The 14,206-nt window shown below is 42.8% G+C and overlaps 1 protein-coding gene across 2 annotated transcripts in view; it reads right to left on the bottom strand.

The window, feature by feature from the left end:
- Positions 1-1,312: 1,312 nt before the first annotated feature.
- Positions 1,313-14,206, bottom strand: part of LOC126995869 (trichohyalin-like) — a 53,012-nt gene continuing 40,118 nt past the window's right edge. The window contains exon 6 of one of the 2 annotated variants that reach the window (XM_050855764.1): positions 1,313-1,515. In XM_050855764.1, the coding sequence (XP_050711721.1) occupies positions 1,328-1,515 (188 nt within the window). In that variant the 3' untranslated portion in view covers positions 1,313-1,327. Of the gene's footprint in view, positions 1,516-3,577; positions 7,437-14,206 lie in introns of those variants that run through there. The other variant, XM_050855765.1, reaches the window with a different exon arrangement.

Here is a 14,206-nt window from a genome sequence, read left to right as displayed (position 1 = left end):
ACCAGGAAGATGCCTACCAACAGGCAACGACGTAAAAAAAAAAAAATTCTTGACACTTCCATTTATATACGTGATGCTCTAGAGTCTAGATGAACCAATATCTAGGAGTAGGAAGCGAAAGTTGATTTTTTTTTGAGAATCATGGAATTCCAGCCAAACGGTCTGTCCAAATATTAATCTGATTTCACAGTTGAGTTAAACAGATGATTTTCTACAGCTTTTATTTGATGAGATTTATTCTAGAATGAAAAGACAAAAAAAATTTTTTGAGTTTCCCTGCAACTTTGGCTCTCTGTAGGCAGTAAATTTCCAGGTCAAAGATTATAACTATATTTTTCAGACTCCACTATGATAAAATGAGCAACTTTTCTTCAATAAATTTTCATGTACGTCGCACCAGTAAAAAGTTGGAATTTTGGGGGAATCATGGAATTCCAGCCAAACGGTCAGTCCAAATAATAATCTGATTTCCCAGTTGAGTTATACGGATGATTTTCTACAACTTTCATTCAATGAGATTCATTCCAGAGTGAATAAACAACAAAGATTTACTAAAATTATTTTTTGAGTTTCACTGCAACTTTCTCTGCAACTCTCTGTAGGCAGTAAATTTGTGGGTAAAAAATTATAAACTATATTTTTCACACTCCCCCATGATAAAATGAGCAAATTTTCTTCAATAAATTTTCTTGTACGTCGCACCAGTAAAAAGTTGGAATTTGGGGGAATCATGGAATTCCAGCCAAACGGTTAGTCCAAATCATAATCTGATTTCACAGTTGAGTTATATGGATGATTTTCTACAACTTCTATTCAAAAAGATTCTTTCCAGAGTGAAAAAAAAAATACAAAAATTTAGCAAAATTATTTTTCGAGTTTCACCACAACTTTGGCTCTGTAGGGAGTAAATTTCCAAGTAAAGATAATAAACTATATTTTTCAGACTCCATCGTGATAAAAAGAGCAACTTTTCTTCAATAAATTTTCCAATACATTGCCCCAGTAAAAATTTGGAATTTTGGGGGAATCATGGAATTCCAGCCATATGCGACAACCTAGAAAGAAATGGATTTCACAGCAGGGTGCGCCAGAAAATTTTCTATATAACATCTTTTATGACTTTTTCTCAGTTTCAAAATGTATTTTCTGCTGACTTTTGTGTTATGGGGGGATCTTCCAAGAAAAACTTTTGCGGTTAAATGGGGTTACATGACACGGGAAGCTTTTGGAATAAATCCCAATTATTCGAAATATTTGCTTATATTGGCACCCCTGAATCCCAGTGGTTGCCAGATGCTAGGGTTTTACTTACCATATGATGGACAGCTCAACATGAGGAGAAAAGAAAAGGATTACAGGAAAGAAAGGATAAATGCACACTCTTACCTGTATCTATGGTGGTTTTCCCCTCCAGCTTCTGTATGGTCTTTTTCCCAAGCCCATGAGCAGTGTACAGATGAAGGTTAGTCATGATGCGCTTACGAAACCGCTCCTTTAGAGATTGCCAAGTGCGGCCTGTGGAAAGAGCACTGGTTATTTTGTGGCAGGGTATGGATGTGTGCATTACCTTAATTATCATTAGCCTAATTAAGCAACAGTATTGTTTGGCAGGACAACAAGTACTTATCAAAATAAACACAAAAGATAGTAGAGGAATTTGCAGATTTAGGATAAACAATTAGTATCAACTAATCCCACACACATCTAGTAATATAATGAATAGTAATTTTCCACTCTCCCCTAAGAAAAAGGTCAATATTCAGTGTACAGCGGGGCCCGTATCTAGTGATAATAGGAGACTGAAAAGATATTGCTAGTTCTGAAACTGCTAGTTTGGGGGTAAAAGTCAAATAGTAAAAAATTAAACAGACAAACTTTACAGAAGTTGACTTTTGGTTAAGATTCGTTTTAGGTCCGTGCCAGTATCCCATTACCTACCTTATGAAACATCAGTATCTCTTCATATATCTTTTCTACAAACCTTCAACAGTCATGGAAACACTTTAAAAATCCAATCCAAGGACTTTTTTTTTTACTCTTGAAAATAGGGGATAATGTTTACGAAAGAGCATCGCCTCCTCTGGCGACGGTGCAGCTGGTGTTGCGAGAAATACCTCCTTGCTGAAATAAGTCACATATACATGTGGGGGGAGTCCAGGGGGGGGCGCAGCCCCCCCGTTAGTAGGTCGTAAAGTTCGGTTGGAGTAGTTTAAATATGCTCCCCGACCCTAAACCCTCTGCGAGCTATTTTACGGCTGCGGCGGCTGCAGCGTCGTCGCGGCCGCCGCCAGAGGAGGCGACGCGCTTCCGTAAACATTATCCCCTATTTTCAAGAGTAAAAAAAAGTCCTTGAATTGGATTTTCAAAGCGTTTCCATGACTGTTGAAGGTTTGTAGAAAAGATATATGAAGAGATACTGATGTTTCATAAAGTAGATTATGAGATACTGGCACGGACCTAATACGAATCTTTACCTGACTCTTTTTTTGCTATTTCACCTATCTGTCTATCTATATCTCCGACGTCCTGCTCCTTTACAGGCACTTCCTTCAAGGGAGTGACCACGCCAGAAGTGTCTCCATCTCTCCTTGTTCTGGCACTACCTCTCAGCACACTCAATCCTGCTACTTCCAACTCTCTCGCTCCAATACTCGCTCACCCTATTGATCCACTACACAGGTGGTCTTCCCTTGACCCTCCCTCCCTCAATCATGCACTCATATGCTCTCTTCACAAATTCATTCTCATTCATTCTCATCCCGTGTCCAAACCATCTCAGTACACCATGCTTCACCCACTCCACCACCCCACAATCCACTATCCTCGCTGTAACACCCATAGCAAACCTCTCATACAAGCTTTCATTACTTTCTCCGTCCCATCCTGAAACACCACATGCACCTCTTATATAAACCATATCCTACACTTAATTGTGCTCTCTGCTGCAATTCTGTACGGCATTGCAAAATCAATGGTCTGCCCTCTCGCCCTCTCAAATACCATACCATACCATAATCATACTCTTTCCAGCTTTCACTTTCAGCTTTCTCATCTTACACACCCTGTAAAACTCATTCACAATTTTCTGCAGTGTTCCTTCATTCTCTGCCAACAAAACTATCATCTGCATCTGCAAATAGGCCTGTCACCAATGACTCCTCTGTACCTCTCATTTTCAGCCTTGGACCTAGCTCCCCCACTCTGGCTTTCATTTCTCTCATACAACTAACTGTCCATGTACCCATTAAAAAGCCCTGTCTCAAACCCACACCAACACCAAAACTCTCACTTAACTCACCATTCACGAGTACAGTAATCCCTCGTCTATCGCAGGGGTTAGGTTCCAGAACCCCCTGTGATAGGCAAACATCCGCGAAGTAGCGACCTTAGATATTTTTTTTATTATTTATATATATTTTAAGGCTTTATAAACCCTCCTCACACTTTTACAAATCTTTCCCACACTCCTACTGACCTTTCCCACACTTATAAACACTTCCTATGACGTTTCAGCGTTCTGACGTGGTCCCAATAAATGATTCTATAATTCATGTTTTGACTTTCGACCTTTGCTTCGTAACTACGAACTTCGCGCAGAAATTAGTTTGGCGGGGCGGAAGAATACTCAGAGAAAGGACAATATGAGAGTACTTCACTTCTTTTATATCACAATTAGGTAAATACGGAAGGGGAAAGCGACGAAGTGAGTATGAAAAAAATAGATAGAGGATATAAGAAGGGAGAACAAGGAAAAGTAGTGGAGGAAACAGGGAGAGATAAAGAAGATGAAAACAAGAAGGGTGTGGGGAGGGAGGGACAGTGGGGAGAGTCATGTCAGGTCCTGAGGGAGAGTCAGGTCAGGGCTTCAGTCAGGACATGACCTGATTCTCACTTCTGCCCCTCCCTCCCACACCCTTTCCATTTCACCTTCTATGTGTGTGTATTTACCTAGTTGTGACATACGGGTAAGAGCTACGCTCGCGCTGTCCCGTCTCCATATCCTCTCTTATCCAGCTTTTCCTTAAAATCATGAATGTTTCTTGCACAAACCACCTCCTCCTCTAGTCCATTCCATACCTCAATGCTTCTGTTTGGGAAGCTAAACTTTTTCACATCTTGCCTACACGTGGTCACCCTCAACTTCTTTCCATGTCCTCTTGTTTCTCTCTCGCTCCACACACACAGGTCCTCTCTGTCCAGATTCTCCACCCCGCTCGCCACCCTGTACACCACTATCAGGTTTCCTCTCTCTCTTCTTCTCTCCAGGGTTGAGCCCCATGCTATTGAGTCTCCCCTCGTAAGTCCGATCCCTAAGTTCCGGTACCATCTTAGTTGCCGCTCTCTGTACTCTTTCCAGCTTTCTTATGTTCTTTTTGTGAGGAGACCAGACCACTGCTGCATACTCCAACCTTGGCCTTATCATTGTAACTATTATTTTCTTCATCATCTTTTCGTCCAAATACACAAATGCCGTCCTTATGTTCCTCAGCAAATTCATAGTTTGTCCCATTATCCTGTTGATGTGTTTGTCCGGTGACATGTTCTCTGAGATAGTCACTCCCAAATCTTTTTCTTCCACTCCTCTGCATATTATCTCACTTTCCATCTTATAATCATATTCACATCTTCTGCCACTCCTACCAAACTCTATTTTTTTACATTTCCCAAGGTTGAATTCCATCTGCCATGTACCACTCCACTTCCATATTTTGTCCAGGTCCCTCTGCAGAGCCTCACAGTCTTTCACATCACTGACTCGTCTCAATAGCTTTGCATCATCTGCAAACAAACTCACATAGCTGGTCACTCCGTCCACCATATCATTTATATAAACAGCAAACATTATTAGTGCCAGCACTTAACCTTGTGGGACCCCACTCCTCACTGGGCACAAGTTGGAAACCTTGTCCCTGATTATTGTCCTCATTTCCCTGTTAGCTAAGAAGTCCTCGAGCCACTTAATAAGTCCATCACCCACTCCACCCCTATTTTTAATTTTCCAAATTAGTCTTCTGTGCAATACTTTGTCGAATGCCTTTTTCAAATCCAGGTACACTCCATCCTCCCAGCCTTCTCTCTTGTATTAAATCTGTCACCCTTGAGTAATAACATAACAAGTTGGTGACACACAATCTCCCTCTCCTGAACCCAAACTGGCAATCCGAGATAATTCTCTCCCTTTCTAAAAAATCCGACCACCTGTTTTTAATCAGCCTCTCACATATCTTCGCAACCACACTAGTGAGTGATACCGGTCTGTAATTTAATGGGTCCTCTCTCTTTCCTCCTTTATAAATTGGTACTATGTTTGCTCTCTTCCAATCTGTATTTACCTAGTTGTAATTTTACAGGGCTTGGGCTTACGCTCGTGTGGTCCCGTCTCCGTATCTATAATTATCCAACTTTTCCTTGAAGCTCTGCACACTCTTCGCCGATACTATTTCTTCACTTAGTTTGTTCCAAACCTCTATATTTCTTTGTGGGAAGCTATATTTCTTTATGTCTCTTGAGCATCTTCCCTTCCTCAACTTTTTACTATGTCCTCTAGTATTCCTGCTGGAAGGTTCCTCTCTTAGTAGCAATTTCTCGTTATCTGCTTCTTCCATTTTACTCAATAGCCTATATATATGTATTAGGTCTCCTCTTTCTCTTCTTTGTTCTAGTGTTGGGAAGTCCATTTCCTTTAGTCTCTCTTCATATGTCAATCCCTCCAGTTCTGGAACCATTTTTGTTGCCATCGTCTGTGTTCTTTCTAGTTTTACAATGTGTTTCTTCATATGTGGAGACCACACTGTTTCCACGTATTCTAGTTTAGGTCTGATCATAGTAGTAATTAATTTTTTCATCATTTCTTTGTCCATGTAGTGGAATGCTATACCTATATTTCTCACCATGTTATATGTATCACCTATTTCTTCACGTTGAATTTCATCTCCCATTTCTGACTCCATTTCCAAATCTTGTTTAGGTCTTCTTGCAGCTCCTTGCAGTCTTCACTGTTTCTTATATGTCTTTGCAGTTTAGCATCATCTGCGAATAGGCTCATGTAGCTGTTCATTCCCTCTGGCATATCATTAATATAGACTAGGAAGAGTACTGGTGCTAAAACCGACCCCTGAGGCACTCCACTTTCCACCGGTCTCCATTCTGACCTAGTGTCCTTAAGGGGGGCAACTAAGAGGGGTCCTCCTGCCCATATGGTACGTTCAATAGCTTTGAAATCTTAGTATGTTATTTGTTTTTGTATATATATGACATTCTGTGAATTTCATGAAATTCGGGTGAAGTATAGGGGAGATTCATATAAAGTGCATTTTTTTTTGTTTTGTTTTGTTTTTGTTTCACAGACTTTATTTTTCAGTTAATTGCTGTGAAAAAAAACACATAGAAACTTTGTTTACATATCTACATTTTGTATTTATAAAATTGTGATATGTTGTTTTGTCTTCGAGCAAAAATATTTGCAATTTTTTTTCACTTACAATTTTCTCTACTCTGTGTCCCATTTTCTTTTTACATTTTTGAAATTTCATAAATACAAAAAATTGCCCTTTAGTTGTAGTTTTAGTTGGTACCAAACAAAAGTCGGACAGACTTTTCCTGATTTTGTGAAATTTTTTGAAGTGTAAAAATCTACTTTCAGAGATATTGGCTCCTAAAGATTTTTTTCCATTCTATCCATGTTTTGACATTTGTTTTTATCTGATTGGCATGAAATTTTCACATATGATTGTGTATACCTTGTTGACTTACTGGAGAATGCTAAGACATCTGGTCCCCCTTTATAAAAAAGTATCACTCACTCGCAGGTGAGGGTGTCAGAATGCGCCACCTTCCTCATTGTAGAAGAGGTTACGGTCAAGGTATTCCTGCACGACCGTACTGGGCACTTCTGTCTTGCGATGAGTGTCTGTAGCTGGGAAAGCAACACGGTGATGAAAGTTTCGCTTGTATCAGAAGGAGGAGGGTTCAACTGAACACCTCTGTGCAGAATTTGTTGTTGGAGCTGCAGTGATGTTTCATGTGGCAATGATTCTGCAGCTGGTGGTGATGTAGGTGGTGGTGGAGTAGGTGGTGATGAAGCAGGTGGTGGTGGAGAAGGGCGTGATGAGGTACTCGGTGTAGGGAGTGGCGAATCAGCTGTTGGTGGAGCAGGTGGTGGTGGTGATGAGCAGCGGGTGAGCGTGGCAGGATCACGACTCGCTTCATAAGCTCCGAAACTGCTCCCTTCCTGGTCTTGGCCGCTCCATCTTGTTCAATAAGCCTTCTTCATGTTGATGGCTCTCTTACTACTCAACTTGCGTTTGTACGTCATTTCTAAAGACCTTAATTTGGCTGGAGTACAAACGAACAGGTTGCCTGCCCTTCCCCGTTGTTGTCTGGGTAGGGACTGGCTCCACCACACTCCTCTCCTCGACTCACACCCTCCCTGCGATCTGGCACAAAAGGAATGACAGATGACAAAATTTATGGAGAAAAAAAAAAAATTTTAATGCAAAATTTACGTACATACAAGCACTGAATGATACAGTGTGTGTTGGCGCGCGAGTCAGGCTATGGCACAATAGCGTGGGCCATTTAAATATGGCTTCCAGGGGTGAGGGGCTGTAATTTTATGAAAACAAACCTCACCACATGGCAATTTTGGCTATCCCGGCCATGCTGAGCGAAAAAAACGTATTTGTCCGATTTTAAATATATTCGTAAAAAAATACCCTTGGTCGCCCCCCTTAACCACAGTTCTCATCTCTCTTCCTCTTAAGTAGCTTTCCATCCAGCACTTCATTTTCCCTCTCAATCCTCCTTTATTTTCTAGTTTCCACAGCAGCCTTGAATGTGGAGCTTTGTCAAATGCCTTCATTAAGTCTTGGTAAATGCAATCCACCCATCCGTCTCTTTCCTGTAATTTGTCCATCACTCTTGAGTAAAAGCTCAGCAAGTTTGTCACACATGAGCGACCTTTCCTAAACCCATATTGATTGTTTGTGATTAGATTATGTTCTTCTAGAAATCTCATCCGTTGTTCTTTTATTAATTTCTCACATATATTACATACTACGCTGGTCAGAGACACCGGTCTGTAATTTAGGGGTTCTTCCTTTATTCCACTTTTGTATATAGGTACCACTTCTGCCCTCTTCCACTCTCTAGGCACTGTGCCAGTTTTTATTGAGCACCTAATGATGTCATATATCAGGCCGACTAACTCAATTCTGCACTCTTTAAGTATAAAACCTGAAACTCCATCCAGTCCCACAGCCTTCCCTTCTTCCAATTCCCCCAATAGTTTTTTTTATCTCCTCTTTATCTATTTTGACCTCTTCCATATATACATCTAAGTTGTTTTCTTGTGTGTGTGTGTGTGTGTGTGTGTGTGTGTGTGTGTGTGTGTGTGTCTTGGGGTGGAGGGGTTATTTGATCATGGAGCTGTTAATGACCCTCACAAGCATCAGTATCGCACTAAGACAATATCTGTCCGTGTGAGTTTTGACAGGGACGAGAATATTGTGGTGTCTTGTGGGTCTACTGGGGGGAGGGAGGGCGGGTGGGAGTAGATCTTTATGATGGGGGTTGTGGAGGAGGGACATGCCGAATTTGGTTAGGTTTGTCTGGTATCAGTCCTGTAGGGTGGGCATATTCAGCTGGGTGAGTGCGTTCTCGTAGTTAGTGTAAGAACTGACCAGAATCTGTCTGCAAGCACGCTTTTGCACTCTCTAATTGGTGTTGCCGGGTCTTGTTGATGGAGGAAGCCCAAGCAGGAAAGGTGTAGAGGAGTCTGGGGAGGATGAAGGTGGTGTACAGGTCCTTGAGCGTCCTTTGGGGGGCTCCCAGTGCTTCCATGCGCCTCAGCATGAAAAATTTGTAGGAAGCCGCCCTGATGACGGTGGTGACGTGCTTGCCCCAGCTCAGCTTGCTGTCCAGGGTGACTCCAAGTAGTTTGGTGGATTCAGCCACCTGCAGCTGGTGAGGGCCAACCTCCAGGGCTGGTGGTGGGATGGCAGTGGTGGAGGTGTGAAAATGCATCACCAACGTCTTGTTGGTGTTGATGGTGACGTGGTTGTCTTGCGTCCAGCTCTGCAGTCGGTCCAGAATGTGTTGTAGGGGCGTGTAGTCAGGGGTTGTGTTGTTGATGGAGATGCCCACTGTAGAATCATCCACGTACTTCCAGCGATGAGGGGCGTCGAACAGTGCATTGTTGATCAGAATAAGGAAGCAAAGAGGCCCCATGTGCATCCCTTGTGGCACCCCAGCAGAGAGGGGCTGGAGAGTGGAGGTGCAGCCCTGATGATGCACAGCTTGGTGCCAGTGCGAGAGGAAATCAGCCAGCCAGGATGTCAGGTGGGAGGGCAGGCCGATTATTATTATTATTACACAAAAAAAAAAACAATAAAAAAAAAGCACGCTAATCGCTGCTCCCATAAAAGAATCAAAAGAGGTGGCCAAAAGCAAGGTCAAACTCAGGAGGAGAGGTGTCCTGATACCCTCCTCTTGAAAGAGTTCAAGTCGTAAGCAGGAGGAAATACAGATGAAGGAAGATTGTTCCACAGTTTACCAGCGTGAGGGATGAAAGAGTGAAGATGCTGGTTAACTCTTGCATAAGGGGTTTGGACAGTATAGGGATGAGCATGAGTAGAAAGTCGTGTGCAGTGGGGCCGCGGGAGGGAGGGAGGCATGCAGTTAGCAAGTTCAGAAGAGCAGTCAGCGTGGAAATATCGATAGAAGATAGAAAGAGAGGCAACATCGCGGCGGAATTTAAGAGGTAGAAGACTATCAGTATGAGGAGGAGAGCTGATGAGACGAAGAGCCTTAGCCTCCACTCTGTCCAGAAGAGCTGTGTGGGTGGAGCCCCCCCACACGTGAGATGCATACTCCATACGAGGGCAGACAAGGCCCCTGTATATGGATAGCAACTGCGTGGGGGAGAAGAACTGGCGGAGACGATAGAGAACGCCCAGCCTCGAGGAAACTGATTTAGTAAGAGATGAGATATGAAGTTTCCAGTTGAGATTTTGAGTTAAGGATAGACCGAGGATGTTTAGTGTTGAAGAAGGTGACAGCTGAATGTTGTCGAAGAATAGGGGATAGGTGTTTGGAAGATTGTGTCGAGTTGATAGGTGGAGAAATTGAGTTTTTGAGGCATTGAAGGACACAAGGTTCCTTCTGCCCCAATTGGAAATGATAGCAAGGTCTGAGGTTAAGCGTTCTGCAGCCTCCAGTCTGGAGTTGTGTACTTCTTGTTGAGAGGGTCTTCTATTGAAAGAAGTTGAATAATGCAGAGTGGAGTCGTCGGCGTATGAGTGGACAGGACAGTTTGTTATGGAAAGAAGATCATTGATGAATAACAGGAAGAGAGTGGGTGATAGGACAGAGCCCTGTGGAACGCCACTGTTGATAAGTTTAGGGGAAGAGCAGTGACCGTCTACCACTGCAGAGATAGAACGGCCGGAAAGGAAACTGAAAATAAAGGAACAGAGAGAGGGATAGAATCCGAAAGCGGGCAGTTTGGAAAGCAAAAATTTGTGCCAGACTCTATCGAAGGCTTTCGATATGTCTAGCGCAACAGAGAAAGTTTCACTGAAACTGCTAAGAGAGGATGACCAAGAGTCAGTTAGGAGAGCAAGAAGATCGCCAGTAGAACGCCCCTTGCGGAACCCATACTGGCAATCAGATAAAAGGTTAGAAGTGTAAAGGTGCTTTTGAATCTTCTGGTTAAGAACTGATTCAAAAGCTTTAGATAGACATGAAAGTAAAGCTATTGGGCGGTAGTTTGAGGGATTGGAGCGGTCACCCTTCTTAGGCACAGGCTGTACAAAGGCATACTTCCAGCAGGAAGGAAAGATAGATGTTGATAGGCAGAGACGAAAGAGTTTAACCAGGCAGGGTGTCAGCACAGAAGCACAGTTTTTAAGGACAATAGGAGGCACTCCATCAGGTCCATAAGCCTTCTGAGAGTTGAGGCCAGAGAGGGCATAGAAAACATGATTAGGAAGAATCTTAATAACAGGCATAAAGGAGTCAGAGGGGGGATGAGTAGGAGGAATATGCCCAGAATCATCCAAGGTGGAGTTTGAGCGAAGAGTTCAGCCTTAGAGACAGATGAGACGGCAGTGCTGCCGTCAGGATTAAGGAGAGGAGGGAAAGAGGAAGAAGTGAAATTGGAGGAGATATTTTTGGCTAGATGCCAGAAGTCACGGGAAGAATTAGAAGAAGCAAGGTGCTGACATTTTCTATTTATAAAAGAAGTTTTGGTAAGTCGGAGAATAGATTTGGCACGATTCTGGGCTGAAATGTATAGATCAAAGCTAGTGGGAGTTCGAAGGCTCTGGAACCTTTTGTGAGCTGCCTCTCTATCATTAATAACACGAGAACAAGCATGATTAAACCAAGGCTTTTTAGCATGAGGAGTAGAGAAAGTACGTTGAATGTATGCCTCCATTCTAGAGACAATCACCTCTGTGATGCGCAGAGCACACACAGAGGGGTCTCTCTCCTGGAAGCAGTAATCATTCCATGGGAAATCGGATTAGTACATCCTCAGGTCGTCCCACCGAGCTGAAGCAAAATGCCAGAAGCATCGCCTCCTCGGCGGGTCCAGAGGATGTACAGGAGCGATAGGACAGGATACAGAAATAAGGTTATGATCGGAGGAGCCCAACGGAGAGATCAGTTTGACAGAGTAAGCAGAAGGATTAGAGGTAAGGAAGAGGTCTAGAATGTTGGGCCTGTCTCCAAGACGGTCAGGAATACGAGTAGGGTTCTGAACCTACTGCTCTAGGTCGTTGAGGAGAGCAAAGTTGTAGGCTTGTTCACCAGGCTGGTCAGTGAAAGAGGATGAAAGCCAAAGCTGGTGGTGAACATTGAAATCTCCCAAGATGGAGATTTCACCGAAGGGAGAGTGGGTCAAGATGCGCTCCACTTTAGAGTTCAAATAGTCAAAGAGTTTTACATAGTTAGTAGAGTTAGGTGAGAGATAAATAGCACAGATGTATTTAGTAACAGAATGACAATGAAGTCTTAGCCAGATGGTGGAAAATTCAGAAGAGTCAAGGTCGTGGGCACGAGAGCAAGTGATGTCGTTGCACACGTAGGCGCAACATCCAGCTTTGGATTGAAATTTAGGATAAAGATAGTAGGAGGGAACAGAGTAGAGGTTGCTGTCAGTAGCCTCAGAAACCTGTGTTTCAGTGAGGAGGAGAAGGTGAGGTTTAGAGGAGGAGAGATGGTGTTCCACAGAGTGAAAATTAGAATGGAGACCACGAATGTTGCAGAAATTGATAAGGAGGAAGTTCGAGGAGTTATCAGGACACCTCTCAAGTCGGCAGCCAGAAGGGGAGTCCTCCCTGAGGGAATTTATGGTCCCCCCCCCCAGGCGGGGACTCCGAGGCAGTTATTTTTTCGCCATGTTGAATTTTGAATTTTGGGAAAAGGTGTGTGTGTTTTGTGAATGTAGTGTGGTGTAGAAAGAGAGAGGAACTGTCTTTATGGCCTTGGTGATGACAGTGGTGTGGTCAACCAGGTCGAAGGCTTTCTGAAAGTCAATAAAGGCGAGGGCAGAGGAAGTTTTTCTGGTTTACAGGTTTTTAAGAATGAAATCAAGGAAACTAATGAGGCAATGTGTTGTGGAGGAGGCTCTAACGTTGCCAAACTGCCTCTGATCAATTTTGTAATGAATAGTATCATATGCCCAGCTAAATACAAAGTCTTCACAAAGCAGGCTCATGATTGGAGTGATAGCAACGGGTCTTGGTTCATTGGTTCATTACGTAAGGTGGGGTTGGTGACTTTGGGGATGGGAGTGGCAAATGAGGTTTTCCAATTTGTGGGGCATTTGCTCTGAGTGAGTGAGGCATTTATGATGGAGGCAAGGGGGTTAGCAAGTTCAAAAGAAAACTCCTGATAAAGCTTTATGGGTAAATCTAGAGGTGTGGTAGACCTTTTGAGTTTGAGAGATCTGAGCTTTTCGGCAACTTGAAAATCTTCCACGGCAGGAGGATTAGACGGGGAGGGTAGGTAGGTGGGGAAGGAGGCAAAGTCTAGGGGGGGAAGACTTTGACAGATGGAGGAAAAGTGAGTTAATCAGTTCAGGTATCTCAAGGGTGGAGGAGGAGGAGCGGAGAAAAGGGAAAGCCGACGACGGGTTTCCCAGGCCACACAAATGTGTGTGTGTGTGTGTGTGTGTGTGTGTGTGTGTGTGTGTGTGTGTGTGTATTTACCTAGTTTTACCTAGTTGTAGTTTTACAGGGCCTGGGCTTTATGCTCGTGTGGTCAAGTCTCCGTATCTGCATTTATCCAGCTTTTCCTTAAAGCTTTGCACACTCTTCGCCGATACTACATCCTCACTTAGTCCATTCCAAACCTCTATATTTCTTTACGGGAAGCTATATTTCTTTATGTCTCTCAAGCATCTTCCCTTCCTCAATTTTTTTACTATGTCCTCTTGTGTTCCTGGTGGTAATTCCTTCTTTTAGTAGTAACTCCTAGTTGTCTACTTCCATTTTGCTCAATAATTTATAGATTTGTATTAGGTCTCGCCTTTCTCTTCTTTGTTCTAGTGTTGGTAAGTCCATTTCCTTTAGTCTTTCCTCGTATGTCAGTCCCTTCAGCTCTGGAACCATTTTTGTTGCCATCCTTTGTATTCTTTCTAGTTTCTTTATGTGTTTCTTCTTATGGGGAGACCACACTGCCTCTGCATATTCCAATTTCGGTCTGATCATAGTGGTAATTAATTTTTTCATCATATCCTTATCCATGTAGTGGAATGCTATCCCTATATTTCTCACCATGTTATACGTCCACCGAATATCCGATTAACATGACTCTCTGGCTGTTTATTATCTTGCATTATTACTCCCAGATCTCTCTCTTTGTGTACTTTCTTTAATATTTCACCATCTCCCATTTTATATGTCCATTTTGGTCTTCCTTCACTTTTTCGTATTTCCATAACATGACATTTCTTCACAATGAATTTCATCTCCTATTCTATACTCCATTTCCAAATCTTGTTTAGGTCTTCTTGCAGAATTTCGCAGTCTTTACTGTTTCTTATATGTCTTAGCAGTTTTGCATCATCTGCAAACAGGCTCATATAACTATTTACCATAGCTGGGCGTTATCGCGATAAGTTATTGCGATACTTTATCACTGATAACAAGATCGGGTTATCGTCCATCCGCTACTTATTTAAATATATATCGGTATCTTC

This window comes from Eriocheir sinensis, chromosome 9 (genome assembly GCF_024679095.1).
Source record: "Eriocheir sinensis breed Jianghai 21 chromosome 9, ASM2467909v1, whole genome shotgun sequence".
NCBI lineage: Eukaryota > Metazoa > Arthropoda > Malacostraca > Decapoda > Varunidae > Eriocheir > Eriocheir sinensis.
Note: the sequence above shows the minus strand (reverse complement) of the source record. Positions and strands in the feature narration are given on the sequence as shown.